Source organism: Melanaphis sacchari, unplaced genomic scaffold (assembly GCF_002803265.2).
Source record: "Melanaphis sacchari strain LSU unplaced genomic scaffold, SCAv2.0 Contig566_pilon_pilon, whole genome shotgun sequence".
Lineage (NCBI taxonomy): Eukaryota > Metazoa > Arthropoda > Insecta > Hemiptera > Aphididae > Melanaphis > Melanaphis sacchari.
In genome coordinates this window covers 179,245-194,952 of record NW_020271395.1, presented here as the reverse complement: position 1 = coordinate 194,952, position 15,708 = coordinate 179,245, and the positions used below count along the sequence as shown (strand labels likewise).

General features: G+C 32.5%; 2 protein-coding genes across 2 annotated transcripts in view; one reads left to right on the top strand and one right to left on the bottom strand.

The window, feature by feature from the left end:
• LOC112599898 (mediator of RNA polymerase II transcription subunit 13-like) overlaps window positions 1-15,708 on the bottom strand; it is a 53,828-nt gene that overhangs the window by 17,258 nt on the left and 20,862 nt on the right. The window lies entirely within an intron of this gene.
• Window positions 12,400-12,942, top strand: LOC112599899. The gene is made up of 2 exons (XM_025347021.1): window positions 12,400-12,781; window positions 12,850-12,942. The coding sequence occupies exons 1-2, from the start codon at window positions 12,566-12,568 to the stop codon at window positions 12,940-12,942; spliced, it is 309 nt and encodes a 102-aa protein (XP_025202806.1). The 5' UTR covers window positions 12,400-12,565.

Genomic DNA, 15,708 nt, shown 5'->3' with positions numbered 1-15,708 from the left:
TAATTAATATGCATTATGTAGTATATATATATATATAGTATAAAATGTTTAATAAAATGTGTATGTGCGGCTTATTCAACGTTGGATATATTGAAATAACACCTATTAGATAATGAGTAAGATAACAGTTCGTTACAATACGATTTTGTATTGTTATTTTATTTAGTAGATACTAAGCGGCCGGTGCGATAAATTAAAAAACCGTTTTCGACTGTAGCAGGATTTTTATTGATTTTCTTTGTCTAGATATTGATATTAAATAGACGTCGACCATGTGTAATGTATATAATATAAACATATTATTATATTTATAACGAATTAGGCACGAAAAATAAATATACTGCAGACAACTACAGCAGGTACGCGATGTTATTTATAATAGACATCGTCGTAGAATTCGATTAAAATATTCGATAGCCGAAAGCTCGAGGCCGTTTTAGGTTTTTATATGTTATAATATACATATACCGGCGCGAATAGGATAAACGCGTGTGGGATTCGAAATATTTTTTACTCGCGCAAACGGTTGTCGTACGTATTATATTATTATGGGCGTAATACGTATATATATATATTATATTAACACAATACGCGCATTGTATTATTACACATACACACACATCAGAATATAATAATATACGCATAACTGGCACCTATATGATCTATGTATGTGTGTGTGTGTGTATAATGTTAACGCCGTTTGAACAATCGAATAATACGTATATAACGTCTCATGAGGGACATATGGCGAAAAGAAACAAAAAATCTAAGAGAAAACAAACCACCTGATTTATCGTTTGAGTTTCGTTTTTCGGCGGCCGAGACTTCCCACGGCGGTCTCTGGTACAATATTATAATATTATATATTATTATTATGTTCTCCGACGGACATCTCGACACCCATTCCACTCAGTCCGTAAAGTACGTTTTTTGGCCCGGACGGCGCCAACGTTTAGCATAATTTTTATTACTATTGTATTGAGTTTTCATCTCACAATTAATCGAAAATAAATAAATTGTTTTTGACTATTTATCGATATAAACTCATCGTTTTTAAATTACAATAGACGACGCAGAGTTAGCGACACTATGTCAAACCAGTTGTCATAAATTCATAAACTATATTATAACGTAGTTACTATAACAGTTCCGAAATTACAAAAACAATATAAATTGTAAAGGCTACAACTAGGTACCTGATCTAAAACATCAGTATCATTTAAATGTTTAGCGTTTTGATGCATCTACACAAACACTACTAAATTTATTATCAGTAACAGATAAAATAATTTTAATTGTCTTACCAAATTATTCACTTAATAATACAAAGTTAATAAAAAAATACAATATAATTCATTAAAAGTTTTTAAAACGATTACACTGCACTCTGCAGGCATAATAAATTATATTATATCATATACTATAGGTATAGAACGTCAGTAAAAACGTAATAATTTTAGTAATTTATAACAACAAAACATTGAAGTTGTTTGAAATATTTACTCATAATAATAACTATTGGTCTATTAAATTAATATTTAAAACAATTCATGTGAAGAAACAAAGAATCAAAAACTATTCGTTTAGAAGTAAATAATAACTTATTGAGCTCACGCGTCTTCTCGTCTTAATTAATGCATGTTTATCGACTGTAAATTAGCGTTGTTTTTTTTGGAGTTTGGTTATTATACCTCGCGTCCATATAATTTATAGAAGTCCGCGTGTACATACAACTATGTAATGCGCTGCATTAAAACGATATTTTTCTTCAATACGTTTATATGTTGTTAAAGGTAAATTAATTTCCACAGTCATTGCATAATTATACAACAAATACGACTTATTAGTTATTAAAATTTTGAAAATATTCGAGTTGTGTACGTAATATTATACTATTCTGATATTAATTCTACTTAAATTAAAATAAATTATTCGCGTATATTCTCCAACGCATAGTACATATATATATATATAAATAATAATAACATATTGTATATACATTAAAAAACTATTAATATTTTGAAACGCAGCCAATGTGTAGAAAAATAATAATATATACCGAGAGAACTGTAAAAAAAACGTTACAAATATTGCAGTTGCCAAACAGAATGAATAATAAAATAAAACATCAAAGTGATCGACTGGTGCCGCTTGTAGTGTGTAATGACTTCCTTATTGAAAATAAAAACAAATACAAATATCTATAATAATACTCGTAAACACGAACACTAAAATAAAAATACGGTGTTTTCACGAACCCAATTTCCGTCATCGACTCTATGTATTACGATGAGCGATAGTAATATATATATATATATATATATATATAAAATCTTTTAAGTGCATAACTAATGACCAATGTAGCTAACGTTTATTTTAAATCAATAAAATAAAAATAAATAAATAATTAACTCACAGTTAAAAAAAAAAATTATAGTTATTATTTTTGTTTTTAATTTTTCATAAATTGTTCCAAAAACTATTATGAAACTCCTGATAATATTTTAAAAAAACTGCCTAGGTATATATTATGTTCATTTTAATCATTATTATTGACGTTAAATGTTGTGGAGCAGTTGGTCAATCGTTATAGATACTGTAATTTACTGATCGAACAAATTTTTCAAAAAAATGTTGAAAAAAATCTCTGAGTTTTAAATGAAATACGTGTAACACTTAGGTTTACATATATAGAGAGACGATATTTTTAATTACGGCCTTAACACACACACACACACACACACACACACAAGCACGCACGTATTTCAGAATCGAAAACAAGGAGCGCGCGCCGCGAGCGTAAATCGTTTTTACGGTCTTAAACTACCGAGTAAAAAATATAATCGTGTGCGGTATAGTATTGGAACGCATGGTGTGAGAACAATTAAGAAAATGCAACAAATCAAAAAAACGACGAAGCCCAGCGAATCACGTGCAGATGACTACCACTGAACCGCGAATATGCTTCACGCGTGTTGGAAAATGACTGATAAGACACGAACTGACATTTCGTGCACAAACATTTTCACATGGTGTTACCGCCGAACCGGTTTGCATAAGAAAAGTAAACTATAAAATCAGATCATATTTTCAAGCACTTATCAGGCGCGGTCTTACAACCAACTATAAGATGTGACTAATGGAAAGGCATGAACTTTTTTTAATTTATTTTAGGGTCAAGCTCTACAGATTTATACGCATTTGTGGGGGAGCATTGCGAAGTGTTGTGCAAGAAGCCCGATCGATCACGAGCCACTCCGAAACTTGTTTTTGTTATGTAGTAGCACGGCACATAAAATTATCGGTAATTTATTAATTATTATATTATCATTTATCGTGTTGTTATGTAGGCGCTTTTTGTTTAGCCAGAACTGCAAATCGTACACAACAAAAGAAACGTGTACGTTCACGGGGTCCGCGGAAACGGCTAACGCCTGCACTACAATATGTTACAATACTGTTTGGATTAGCAATCTGTGGACGACACACGATATCGCCCAAAACTCCGGCATGATCGCCACGCCGATCGGTTGCGATAGAGTAATAATATTACATTAGGTATACTCATTATGTAGGTAGTCGTCGTCCGCGTATTTATACGTTTCCCTGTCAGAATTATCACGCCGCGGCTCGCATTCCTCTCGCCGCACACATAACATTATAATAATATTATATACCTATACGTGAATTTATGACACAAACATAATTAATATCGGTTCAACGGGTTCCCCCGCGGGTCGCCGGCACACACCCCCTGACCCGGCCGCCCGTAAACCGTTCCGAGTGTGTCGATAATGAAATCTACCTGTACCGAAAAAAAAAAAAAAAAAAAAAAAAATGAAATGAAATAAAAAAAACGTTTATAAAAATCGATATACCAAACGAGTGGGGAGGGGTGGGCTATCGGATCGGCGAGGGGGGGAAGAGGAGAAGAAGACGAAAAGGAGACGAAGAAGGGCCCGCGCCCGAGAGATTATGAGAATCGATAAAGAACTGCGGCGGCGCTACAACAGGTTTTTAATCTACTCTGATAGATCCATTATAAAATGCTTTAACACGGTGTGAAATGAAAGCTTGTCGTCGAGTTAATAATACAGCAGCGTTTTACGGCCGGCGCGATTCGAACGCATACGTATTAACGCACTATGTATCTATACAATATAATGTAATGTATAATGCGTGCCCGTGTCGTACACACGTACATTATAATGTGTTATGACTTACATTTACGGTATACTTACACGGTACAAACGACGCGCGAGCACATGCGTCCACCACGTGCACTGCGAGCCGGTCAAAAGTATGATAATAATATTTTCGTAACGCGCGCGCGTGTATCATCTACCCGTACAACGTGATGTATATTACGTGTATAAATAATGTATTGTGTTTTAGATTTTAGGCGGTCAGGTCGCTGTCGTCGTTTTTTTTTTCTCCTCTTCTTTCCGTGTTTTTTTTTTTTTTCCGGCGGTGGTCGAGCGCGGCAAGCGAAGGAGATAATGATCGGTTGGCGTTCGTCGGATTAATAACGTATCGATGAAAACGAGTCTGTCAACCGACGGCCGATGGCGGCGGCTGACCAGATGAGAGAGGCAGAGAGCGAGAGAGAGAAAAAAATACCGAAACATGTGTTTATAATAATAATAACCTATTACGGTGTCTTAATGATTTTCAATTATTATTGCCGCGAACCGTACGGGCTAATAAATCGTGATCAATCAAACTATATATTATGCACGCGCGTGCGCGCGCTCCCGCTCCTGCTCTTTTCAACCGGCGACCAACACTGCTCTCGTGTTTTCGTGTGCAACACGGTTTTGGAAACAACTGCGGTGCACGTCCTTTACCTCCTGTATAAACTTAATAATAATAATAACAACCGTGAACGTATAAATAATATTATTATTTTCGATTCTGTGCACGCGAACCGAGCGCTGTCGACCACGCCGCGTATTATAATAATAACAATAATATATATAATAATAAAGTCGACTACCGTTTTCACGTCGTCCAATATGGCGTTTTGCTTTTTTTTTGTTGTTTTTTCCACCTTTCCGAACGGCACTCGCTCCGCACGACCCGCAATTGTGTTCCAACGCCGACGCAATATTTACGGACAATGGACCGAATTTTGTATGATAATAATATAATATAAGAGCATACATAAATAATTATATATTCCGAATAAAGTGTCCCTGTCCAGGTCGCTCTCACCCTCCCCACCCAACCGGTCGCAGCCCCTTACCGTCGCCACTACCATCGTCGTCACGGTCGGACGCCCATAAGAGTTGTGTGATGTCCGTTGACCGCCGCTGCTGGATATATAGTCACCGAGCTGCGTGCGTTCTTATTTTGTTTTTGGAATTCGTGTCTTGCACCTGCATCGCGATTTTTTCACTCATACTCCTTCGCTTCTGACATTATTCACGCCACTATTTTATAACAGTAATAATTTATGTCGATTTACGCATGAAACGCGAGCACAATATATATATATATATATATATATATATATTATAAGGTTTAAGGCCGCTGGTCACTGAACAATACGATATTGTGATACGACTTATACACAAATGTTGACGATAACATTATTGTGGCGAATGGCGATCGGAGAAAAGAAAAAAAATGTGCATTCATATCAATAAATTAACAGTCGTCGCGGGACTTCATGACTGGACTGCGTGTTACATATCCCGTGGGTGCACATTATATTATATTGTAGTGGTCGCTCGGTATTTTTATAATTATTATATTTCATATAGGTATTCTATGCACCATAGATATAAGGTAGTATACGAATCTCTCAGGACAGGACGATGATAATAATATTATTTTATATAGTTTCGGTAGTATACGGCAAAATATGAAATCAAATGTACGTTCTAGTGATTGGCTGTTAATTTCCCAACGGACCACTGCTTTTGTGTCTGTGGACCGTGAACTCGATTGCACAAGCATAATTCGGTCGTAGCCCATAAGTATATTAATAATCCTTTGAAGGGGAAATAGCTATTTATCCCCGCATATATATGGAGGTCAGGTATCGGCAATGTATGTGAACAGATTTAGTTCGCTATCCCGGACATATTAAAACGCATCGGATTATATTTTTAATTAAAAAAAAATATTAATACGAGTATCATAGGTAGGTACTGTTTGAGATTCTTCTTGTTACATTACGTTAAAATCTGTTATTTATAGTGTAATGTCATTAATGTATTATACGCACCACATTCAAAGTTTCGGTATCGAAAGGGTGTGCTGCACGTTAAGTGAACCGTGTTTATTTCTAGGCTGCAAATTAATTATAACCGGTTTGGAGTAATGGAAATTTAAATTAACGTTTTTTTCATAATCATTATTTTAGTTTGAATAGAACAAAAAACATAGTTTTTTGACTTGTTTACATGAAATACCACTTGACTACAAAAAAAAAAAAATAATAATAAAAAAAAAAATTATGACAAAATATACAAAACGAACAATATGGTGAGTAATTATTATAATTATTATCATCTATTGTTGAAACGAACCAGCATGTCTAAGAGAAACGCCTTTGAATGGGATTGGCAAGAACATTTAGCGATTTCGTTATGAACAATTTGTGTATTAAACATATACCTATTGTTAAAACCAGACGACCGTTTAACTGGAAGTATCGTTATTTTTCAAACTTTCGAGTTAAGTATTTTGTAAACGGAAAAATTCCAGGTCACACCTATGTGACATATTATATGACGAACGCTGAATCAAAAATCAACTATCTGTACGCGGTCAACGAGAGATCTCCTATAGTTAATATATAGATAAACTATTACAGCTGGTACACATCTATAATTCTTTGGAAGATGATTCGCGTTGTGGCAAATGGCAAATAATTTAAGTATTCTATATCTATAAAAAACTAAAAAATCATCCTTTCCAGTTGTGAGTGGCGTGAGAGAGGGAATGATAATGTGAATAAAAATTATACTATAATACTTTAACAGAAATATGTTAATATTTAATAATAATACTTATTACAGATTATAGGACGTCCTACGCCACACTGCAGATCATCATCGTACCGGTTAAACTTGCGTATCTTAGTATACGATTATTATCGTCGTCACTTTATTACGGTATTTTTGTCATTAACACCTATATTACAATAATATTATATTTTTATTATAGTCGTTATCGGCCGATTGTTGTTTTCTTTACTTTTGACGCGGGCGCGTGCGAGTTTACGACGCTTTATATCATACACTAACGCTATAATCATGATGATATTATATTATATTATTAAATTGTATAGAGGCACCCACGAGTGTGCATAAAAATTAACTTAACACATAACAGTAATAATAATAATATTACATATTACTATTGTTAACAGCAGTTTGCCAGGCCGACAGCCGGCAATATTCGCTATAAATGCCTGGATTACTTCATATTTTTCCAGACAATGTGATTGTTATACAGATCGGACCGTTTACTTCAGTTTTGTTATAATTTTCTCGTAATAATATGTCCAGATGTGGGCATTACTTAATTAAAAATTTTAATTTTTTGAAATTTTTAATCTGACCATAGACATCTAACTAGCTAAATTACTGTTTATATAACTTAGGTCTTTTTAATTGGTTCAAAAATAATCCATCAAATAAAAATATTTTTGAATTTTAATGGTTTTATACTTTTATTAGTGTATAGTGTACCTATATAGATATACGTATAACTATACGGTTTTAAATAAAAATAATAATATAATAGTATAATAATAATAGGTACTATATAATTTATGTTATATTTCTTTATAACATATAATGTTATATACATCTAAATTGATTATTTGTTGACTTCTAATTCAACGGTATTGAGCGCACCTAACTTGTATTAGTTATATCGTCATTAACTCACCAACCTTTGAATACACTCGTGTGTATATTTATCGTCATTCATCAATATTAAACTGTTATTATTACGATCACTTTCGATCGAAAGGTAAAAAAAAAAAAACGCCTACAAAATCGTCAGGTTCAATATAATAATTCAATTCGAGTTATCCGACAAAAGTTACCGGAAATCAAAGGCTGTTATACAACGACCATATTGTTATAATTATTATCATACACATTATAAAAATTAAAAATGTACACCCGATTGTGTTTGATATTTTTTATGTAAACGTGGAGATAATACGATTGTGTGTGTGTGTGTGTGTGTGTGTGTGCGTGCGATAATTGCGTGGTCGGACATCGCGCGCGGACGTCGCCGCCGAGTCGTCGTGCGGGGCACGGCTGGCGCCACCGTCTCGCAGCCGGCAATAGCCGCCGCGGAGTTTATTGCCTGGAAAACCTACACGCGCGGGAGAGAGACGACCGCGAAGACGATGTGACGGGAGTAATATAAAAATAATAATAATATATGATATACGCCCCGCGCATAGACACACAATATTATACGTACATTTGTTATGTGCGTGTATATTATTATTATTATTGTAATGTTTTTTCCTTTTGCAAGTTCGTTTTTCGGTTTCCTTCCGTCGCCGTTGTATATACGCATGGACGTTTCAAAACACAATACAGACCATTATAATAATAATGATGTGTCGCACACATCGACTAGGCGTTCATTTAATGTTCGGCGGCGATGTGTAAAACCACCGTTAAATTGATGTTATGCGCGTTTAGATTTAGATGGTATTCTGTCTCGTTGTGTTTCAAATCGTCGGTTAAGAACTATAAAAAACGGTAAAATAGAAAAATGTGTTTAGACATTTTGGACGACAAAATAAACAGCGTAATATATCACGAAAAAATTTGTGTGCAATAGCTGTACATATTGTTATATAAATAAAATAATAAATTTACTATTCGGTTTTATTATTATAATTATTTTTATAACACACTTGAGATGTGTCGGCAAAACCAAAGTCCCGATCGACGGCGTACAAGCATTACACAGCAGTAGGTATAATATAAACGGTACATCATAGTTTAGTATAATGCATATTATGTGTGTATTCATAATTACCATTTAGAAACTACGCAGACTTATGTAAAATATGAAGTAAAGATGTAATAGGTACACGTATTGCTATATTATACCACAGTACCACACGCGCGAGTGCGGGTATAGAGACATGATAATATTATTATGTAGGTAAGGCAGATATTCGAGTAAGACGATAATATTTGACAAGTTGTGTCTGAAATTAAGGCGATTATATTTATTATTATCATTATTACTATTTTTTACCGAAGCCCTTTTATAAACTTGACGCGAAAACGCTATTAATACTACTAACGATTGTTTGCGGTCAGAAGACATGGTTTATTGTAAGCGCGAATTTGTTTTTCTACATTTAAATTTTCGGAAAATATAGAAAATTATAAAAGTATTAATATTTGCACAATAGTTTACGATATAGTATTTTAAGCCGTTGATGTATTTTTGTTAATAATAATTTATAATTCCTTGTACAATATTGTTATCTTCTTGAACGTAGACTTTAATTGTTTAAATTCTTATTAGTACCTATTTTTAATATTTAAAAAGTATATTTATAATATTTATAGCGATTACCTACAGTTGTCGGTTTGTCGTCTGTGTATATTGGCTTCTGTCTCATAAACGTACGTCATAACAAATGTATGTTAAGCAATTCGATTTAGTAAAGTGAATTGACCTATAATAAAACTTAAAGGTAAGAATATTATCGGTATTTTTATTTAGATTTTTACGATATTTTAATTTTGTAGTGAGTTATGAGTATACATTACAATATTACGATTTAAAATTATAATATCATAAAAAAACCCAAGTGAAACATATATAATATTCTTACCTTAAAAGTTTACGGTAATGGGTTAATTCACCCTGTTATTAATAGGTTACTATTACACAAAATCGGAACTGTCGAAAATAAATTTGCTATGCTGTTCGTTTATAAAACGAAGACTAATAATATGTGGGTGTGGTGTTCTCTTAATATACTAGTTTTAACTTAATATAGGTAGTGAATTCGTTGTTTTCAACTCCCGGCTATGTATTGTTATTATGCGCCAGTAATTTAAATAACCTTCGGCTTTAAATGATCGTCAATCTCCGCCTTACAGCAGATATTCACAAAAAGCACATATTTCTTTGTAGATACTTACAAAACCCATAATCAGCCGATATAATACATCTATATAATAATACATTATGTAACATATGATATTATTATAGGCGTAAGATTTCATTGCGTTAATATTTTTATAACTCTTTTTAACGTGACTCGTTTGTGACACCTGCACTAAACGATGTCCGTATACAGGTACTAGGTACCTGAAACAACAGCGTATAATATGTAACGTGTCAGATAGATAATAACAATATTTATTTGAGCAAACAACATGTGTATATTTTTTCCGGCACTTTGACGAGCGACCGAAATCACGCGGTTCTAAAGTTGTTTTCAGAAAAAGAACGTATAATATTTTTTTAACAGATACCTACTAATCGTTATTAATTATCTGAGGGCAATTGGTTTTTTTCTTTCAATCAGTTCGTGTCGATACGCTTTTAATTGTAACCTATAGCGTACCCCACGTGCTACGCGAAGTTTAAACATATGGTAATTAAAAAAAACTGGTCGATCAATTTAAATCGTCGAAAACAATATTATTTTCACTGTTATTATGATCGTTGTTCTAGTGTGTAATTGGTTGATTTTTTTTTGAATAAATTGATAACTTGATATTCGTTCGGGTTTTTCGAGCTTCTAAATAATATTGAAGAAAAATAAACTTAAAATATTTTATATTATGTATATTGCCACTTGTAATAATATCAGCGCGTGCTATCTCATTGTTGTCGCAGTGGAATTGCGTTTTCGATATAAATTCGTCCGCCGAATTCTAAACGACCTATTTGTGCGGATAACAATGCCGTAGCAGGAAATACTACTGCTGCCGGTCAAACCGTTTCAGAGACGCTAACGTATTATATTATTTTTATTGAAAACCAAACCAAGTACAAAAACCGTCCATAAAATAACATCACTTTGTATGTGTGTGGTGTTGTGTGTATGCGTGCGTAGGCATTAATAAAACCTTCGAATGTAATCATATATGAGCCGAATACTTGTCGTTGCATTTTATTGGCTTTTGCCCCGGATTATATGTTACGCGACGTTAGACATTTCTATGACTTCGATCGATTGTGTGTACAACTTACATATAAACACATTCACACACACACACACACACACATTAACACACATATATATAATAGATTAGTGTTATTATATCGGACAAACGGCGCGATGACGATAAACATCGAGACGATCGAGCGTATATTATACATAATATTTACACCACGCAACCACACTAGCACTCGCGCGCGCGTGAACCGTGAAGATATAATATAATAATATATACCTATAACGTATAAATTATTTTATATAATTTAAATCTGTTTCCACTGTTTAAAAATGAGTTTTAAATGTACGACGAGTGGCAGTGTAATTCGAGAATCAATCACAACGATAAGGTGGCCACAGTCGAGTGTCACCGTGGCCTGTTTGTCTCGTAATTATTCGATTTCTTGTTATTGCATTATAATATTATTATTATTATTATTATTATTATTCGTTTCGTAAATCGGTTTTGCGTCGATTGTCGAAACCATCTTATATCGCAATTACGACCAACGACTAACGAGTCTATATCTCGGAATGCGTACAATTTAATGTAATGTAATTATTATTCAAATCACGATGTCTTATAACGATAACTGCAATATTCTTTGGACTTTCCAACGTGCGTATCATTGATACGCGGCGGCGGCGACGCATTATCGGAGCACTCTACTAGGAAATCGTTTTTGAAGTATATCTCACCCACCGACCGTGGCGGTTTGGCAGTCCGCGGTTTGAACCATGAAAGTATTTCTCGGAACCGCCGTACATAATAATTTGTACGGACGTTTTAACATTTAAAGTCTGCAGCAGTGATACGATACGATATTATCTAGGCACCGAGCTGTATAATACAGCACTTACGTCTAAACCATTAATCGTTTAAACTGTTTAAGCTTTGTATTTTGATAAAGTAAAACATAACTTTGACGAAATCGAGACGCGAATTCGACTGGGTTTTCGCAAAATTCAGAAACAAGAACAACGGTATTTTTTCTGGAACTATACATAATTATTTATCTGTACACTGCCGTCGGACGTGCTTATACACCGCGCTACCGAGATAAGTGTTCGGCGACATCGCACTCAGGCGAGGATGACGTTATGAAGATACTCGTATCATATTGGTATATTTGTATACAATATTATATTATAGCGTAGACGAATTAAATTAAAGGTCCTTACACACTAGGCGAATAGTTCGCGCGCGGACGCGATTTAAAATCGCCTCGAATTATATTCGCTAAAACACAAAGCTTACACACTATGCAATTTTACGCGGTTAAAATCCGCGCCAAATCATCATTACCTCGTGGTTAGTCATTCTGCATGGTCTTGCTACCGTTCGTGCGTTAAAGTTTTTTATTTATAAATATAATTTATTATTAAAAAATGGTTTTTTTGAGTCGCGCTCAGACTGTGTGCCTTGCTTATATATTATATAAGAAAAAACAGAATAAACGAACAAATAGACGTTATTGGGTCCATCCCCTTAACTTGAAAAGGCCACGTGAAGGCCAATTTCAAGTAACATTTATGATGTTAAGATCTCATTCAGATGAGTTCAAAAACTACTACCGTATGTCAATTTCATCATTTGATGAACTGGTAAGTAAAATTATTATTATTATCACATGAATATATATTAAAATGAAAATTATTATTTTAAATCTTAGTTATCACGTGTTAAGCATAGATTGCAAAAAGAAAATACAATTCTACGCAATTCAATACCACCCGAGGAAAGATTGTCAGTGACATTAAGGTAAAATAGTTAAACTACATAAATATTTTAAGCAGTGCGTATACAAATTTTTTTCTGAGGGGGGATCTGTAAAAGAAATTTTAATGCACAAAAAAATAATATTGTAAGATAAATTTTTATTCTGTCCTAAAAGGCCATGGGGGATTAATCCATAGATCTCCCATTGAATTGTTATGTACACAAAATCAAAACTATAAATTAATTATTAAACAAAGCCACATTTGATTATATAATTATATTTATTAATTATTTGTTAATTATGAAATAAAAATACATAGCAGTCTTAGCTCTTGAATATATTCTTTAAATATTCAAATCATACTTATACCTATTAAATAACTATTATTGAACAAAATACAAAAAGGTGCACACCCATGTAAAATAGTTGTAAATACAAAACAAAAGTTCTAAAATAAAAGTAAGGATTTACGTTTAGCAGCCTTAGTTTAAATAATATTATTTAAAAAAATGTAGAAAACACTTAGAAAAAGTAATTATGAAATAAATATAAAATGTACTGGTGTTTTAGAATATAAATGTAAATAAATTAGGATTGTCTAAAATATAATAAGTAAAATAATATTTAAATATTAAAAAAAAATATATAAGTTCTAATAAATTTAAATATTAGTATAGTTAAAACCGTTTGAATACGATGATGACTGAAATGTAGATTGCATTGCAGGATTAGTAATAGGATACATTGCAGGTTCCGATAATGACTGCGAATATGAGTTGGTTTGGTATAACTGGCGATGTAATGCTGTATTATCTTGAGGAAGCGTTTTTACTCTTTCTATGGTGTTTATTAGCTCAACGTAGAGCATTGGCTTTTTGTCTTCACCGACAGATTTCATTTGGGGCAAGAGCGACAATAAAAATAATTTATCTGGGTCGGATTCTTCTTCTTTTTGGCTGTTTAAAGATTTCATTAATTCTTCTTCAAAATTAATATTTTTTTTTTTACGTTTTTTTATAGTTTTTAAATTTGTAAGTGCTTCATCGGAAGAAGCACGCATAGACTTTTCATTTGCATCAATGAAATCCCCTTCCACCGTTTCATCATGTTCCTTATTATTGCCTTGTTCGTCCTCTGTTTCTTCCTCATCATCGCTATAATTTCCCTCTGTTCTAAAATGCATAATTTATTATAAATTAGTAAATCTCAATAAATATTCAAGGATAATTGAAGTACTTAATAGTACTAGTATTTACCTTCTATTTTCCATAGTTGGTCGCAAAAACTCTAAAATTTCTGAGTATACGTATTTTTTTTTTTATTCGCTGCTTGGCCTGATTTTGTCACACATTTTTTTTTATAAGTATCCCTCAAATTTTTCCATTTTTTCTGCAGTTCAATAACTTCAAAAGTTTTAAAGTACCAATTAGATGAATTTTTCTTTTCAAAGAGGGGTCGAAGTCAAAAATCGAATCATTATTAGTATTCCGAAAAGGAATGACAGACACAAAAATAAAAAACACATATCATTGTAAAATCAATACATTCATAATCACCCCGTTCAGAATCTAATAAAAAAAAATTATTTATTGTTTAAAATATCTAAAAAATTTATGAATTATATAACTTATCTTATGTTATAATATTAAAAAACGATCAACATTTTATTTTAATGCACAGAAATGTTTTAAACGATTCCGCGTAAAAATGATATTTTAGTTCTAGTGTCATACTTTTGAACAATTTTTAGGTTAGATTAATATATTTTGATGATGATCTATTAAAAAATTATTTATTTTATTAATTTCTTAATGTGTAATAAATAATAATAAAATAAAATAATAATTCATAAATAATAAATAATTTATTACTTCAATAATAAATGTATAATGTATAATATGGTGTTTAGAACAAAAGAAAAAAACACGTACAACTAAAAAAAAAATTAATTTAATATATTTTTTTTAAATTTACACCTATAGCTTTAATTTTACCAATTTCGGGATGAGAATACAAGTTACAAAATACTCGAGTTAAAAAATTGTAAGTCATAGCCCATAAGAATTTATAATTCTTATTATAGTCTAATTTAACGTCCCGCAAACAAAATTGAAAAACATTTACATGATAATGAGTAATTAAGTCTATTATACCCTGTTTCCGTGGACTCGCGGCTTATGATGATGAATGTTATAAATTACAATAATTTTATGGTTTTTATTTATTTATACTACCTATAATATATTTAAATGATAAATAGTTTTATGTATATGTATAGTATTTATAATTTTCCTTTTTTTAAATTTAGATACTTGGCTACTGGAACAAATTTTTCGTCATTGCATTTCGACTTTTTGATGGGTGTGTCGACTATAGCCAAAGTCATTCATGAAACGTGTGTAGTGTTATGGGACGAGTTACAACCCACTGAAATGACACCACCTACAGAAGAAAATTGGTTGGAAATAGCGGAAGGTTTCTATACAAAGACGCAATTTCCAAATTGCGTTGGAGCGGTCGATGGTAAACACATCAGATTGCAATGTCCAAAAAACAGTGGAACTCAGTACTACAATTATAAACATTTTTTTTCTTTGGTTTTACTGGCGGTTTGCGATTCCAATTATTGTTTTACTGTAATCGATGTGGGTTCTTTTGGGAAAGAAAGTGATTGCAATATTTTTAAACAAAACCCTTTTGGGAAAAAAGTATATTCCGACAAAATAAACTTCCCTAAAGATAGATGCCTACCTGGAGATGAAGATGGTGTCTCTCAGCCATTTGTACTCGTTGCAGATGAAGCGTTTGCGT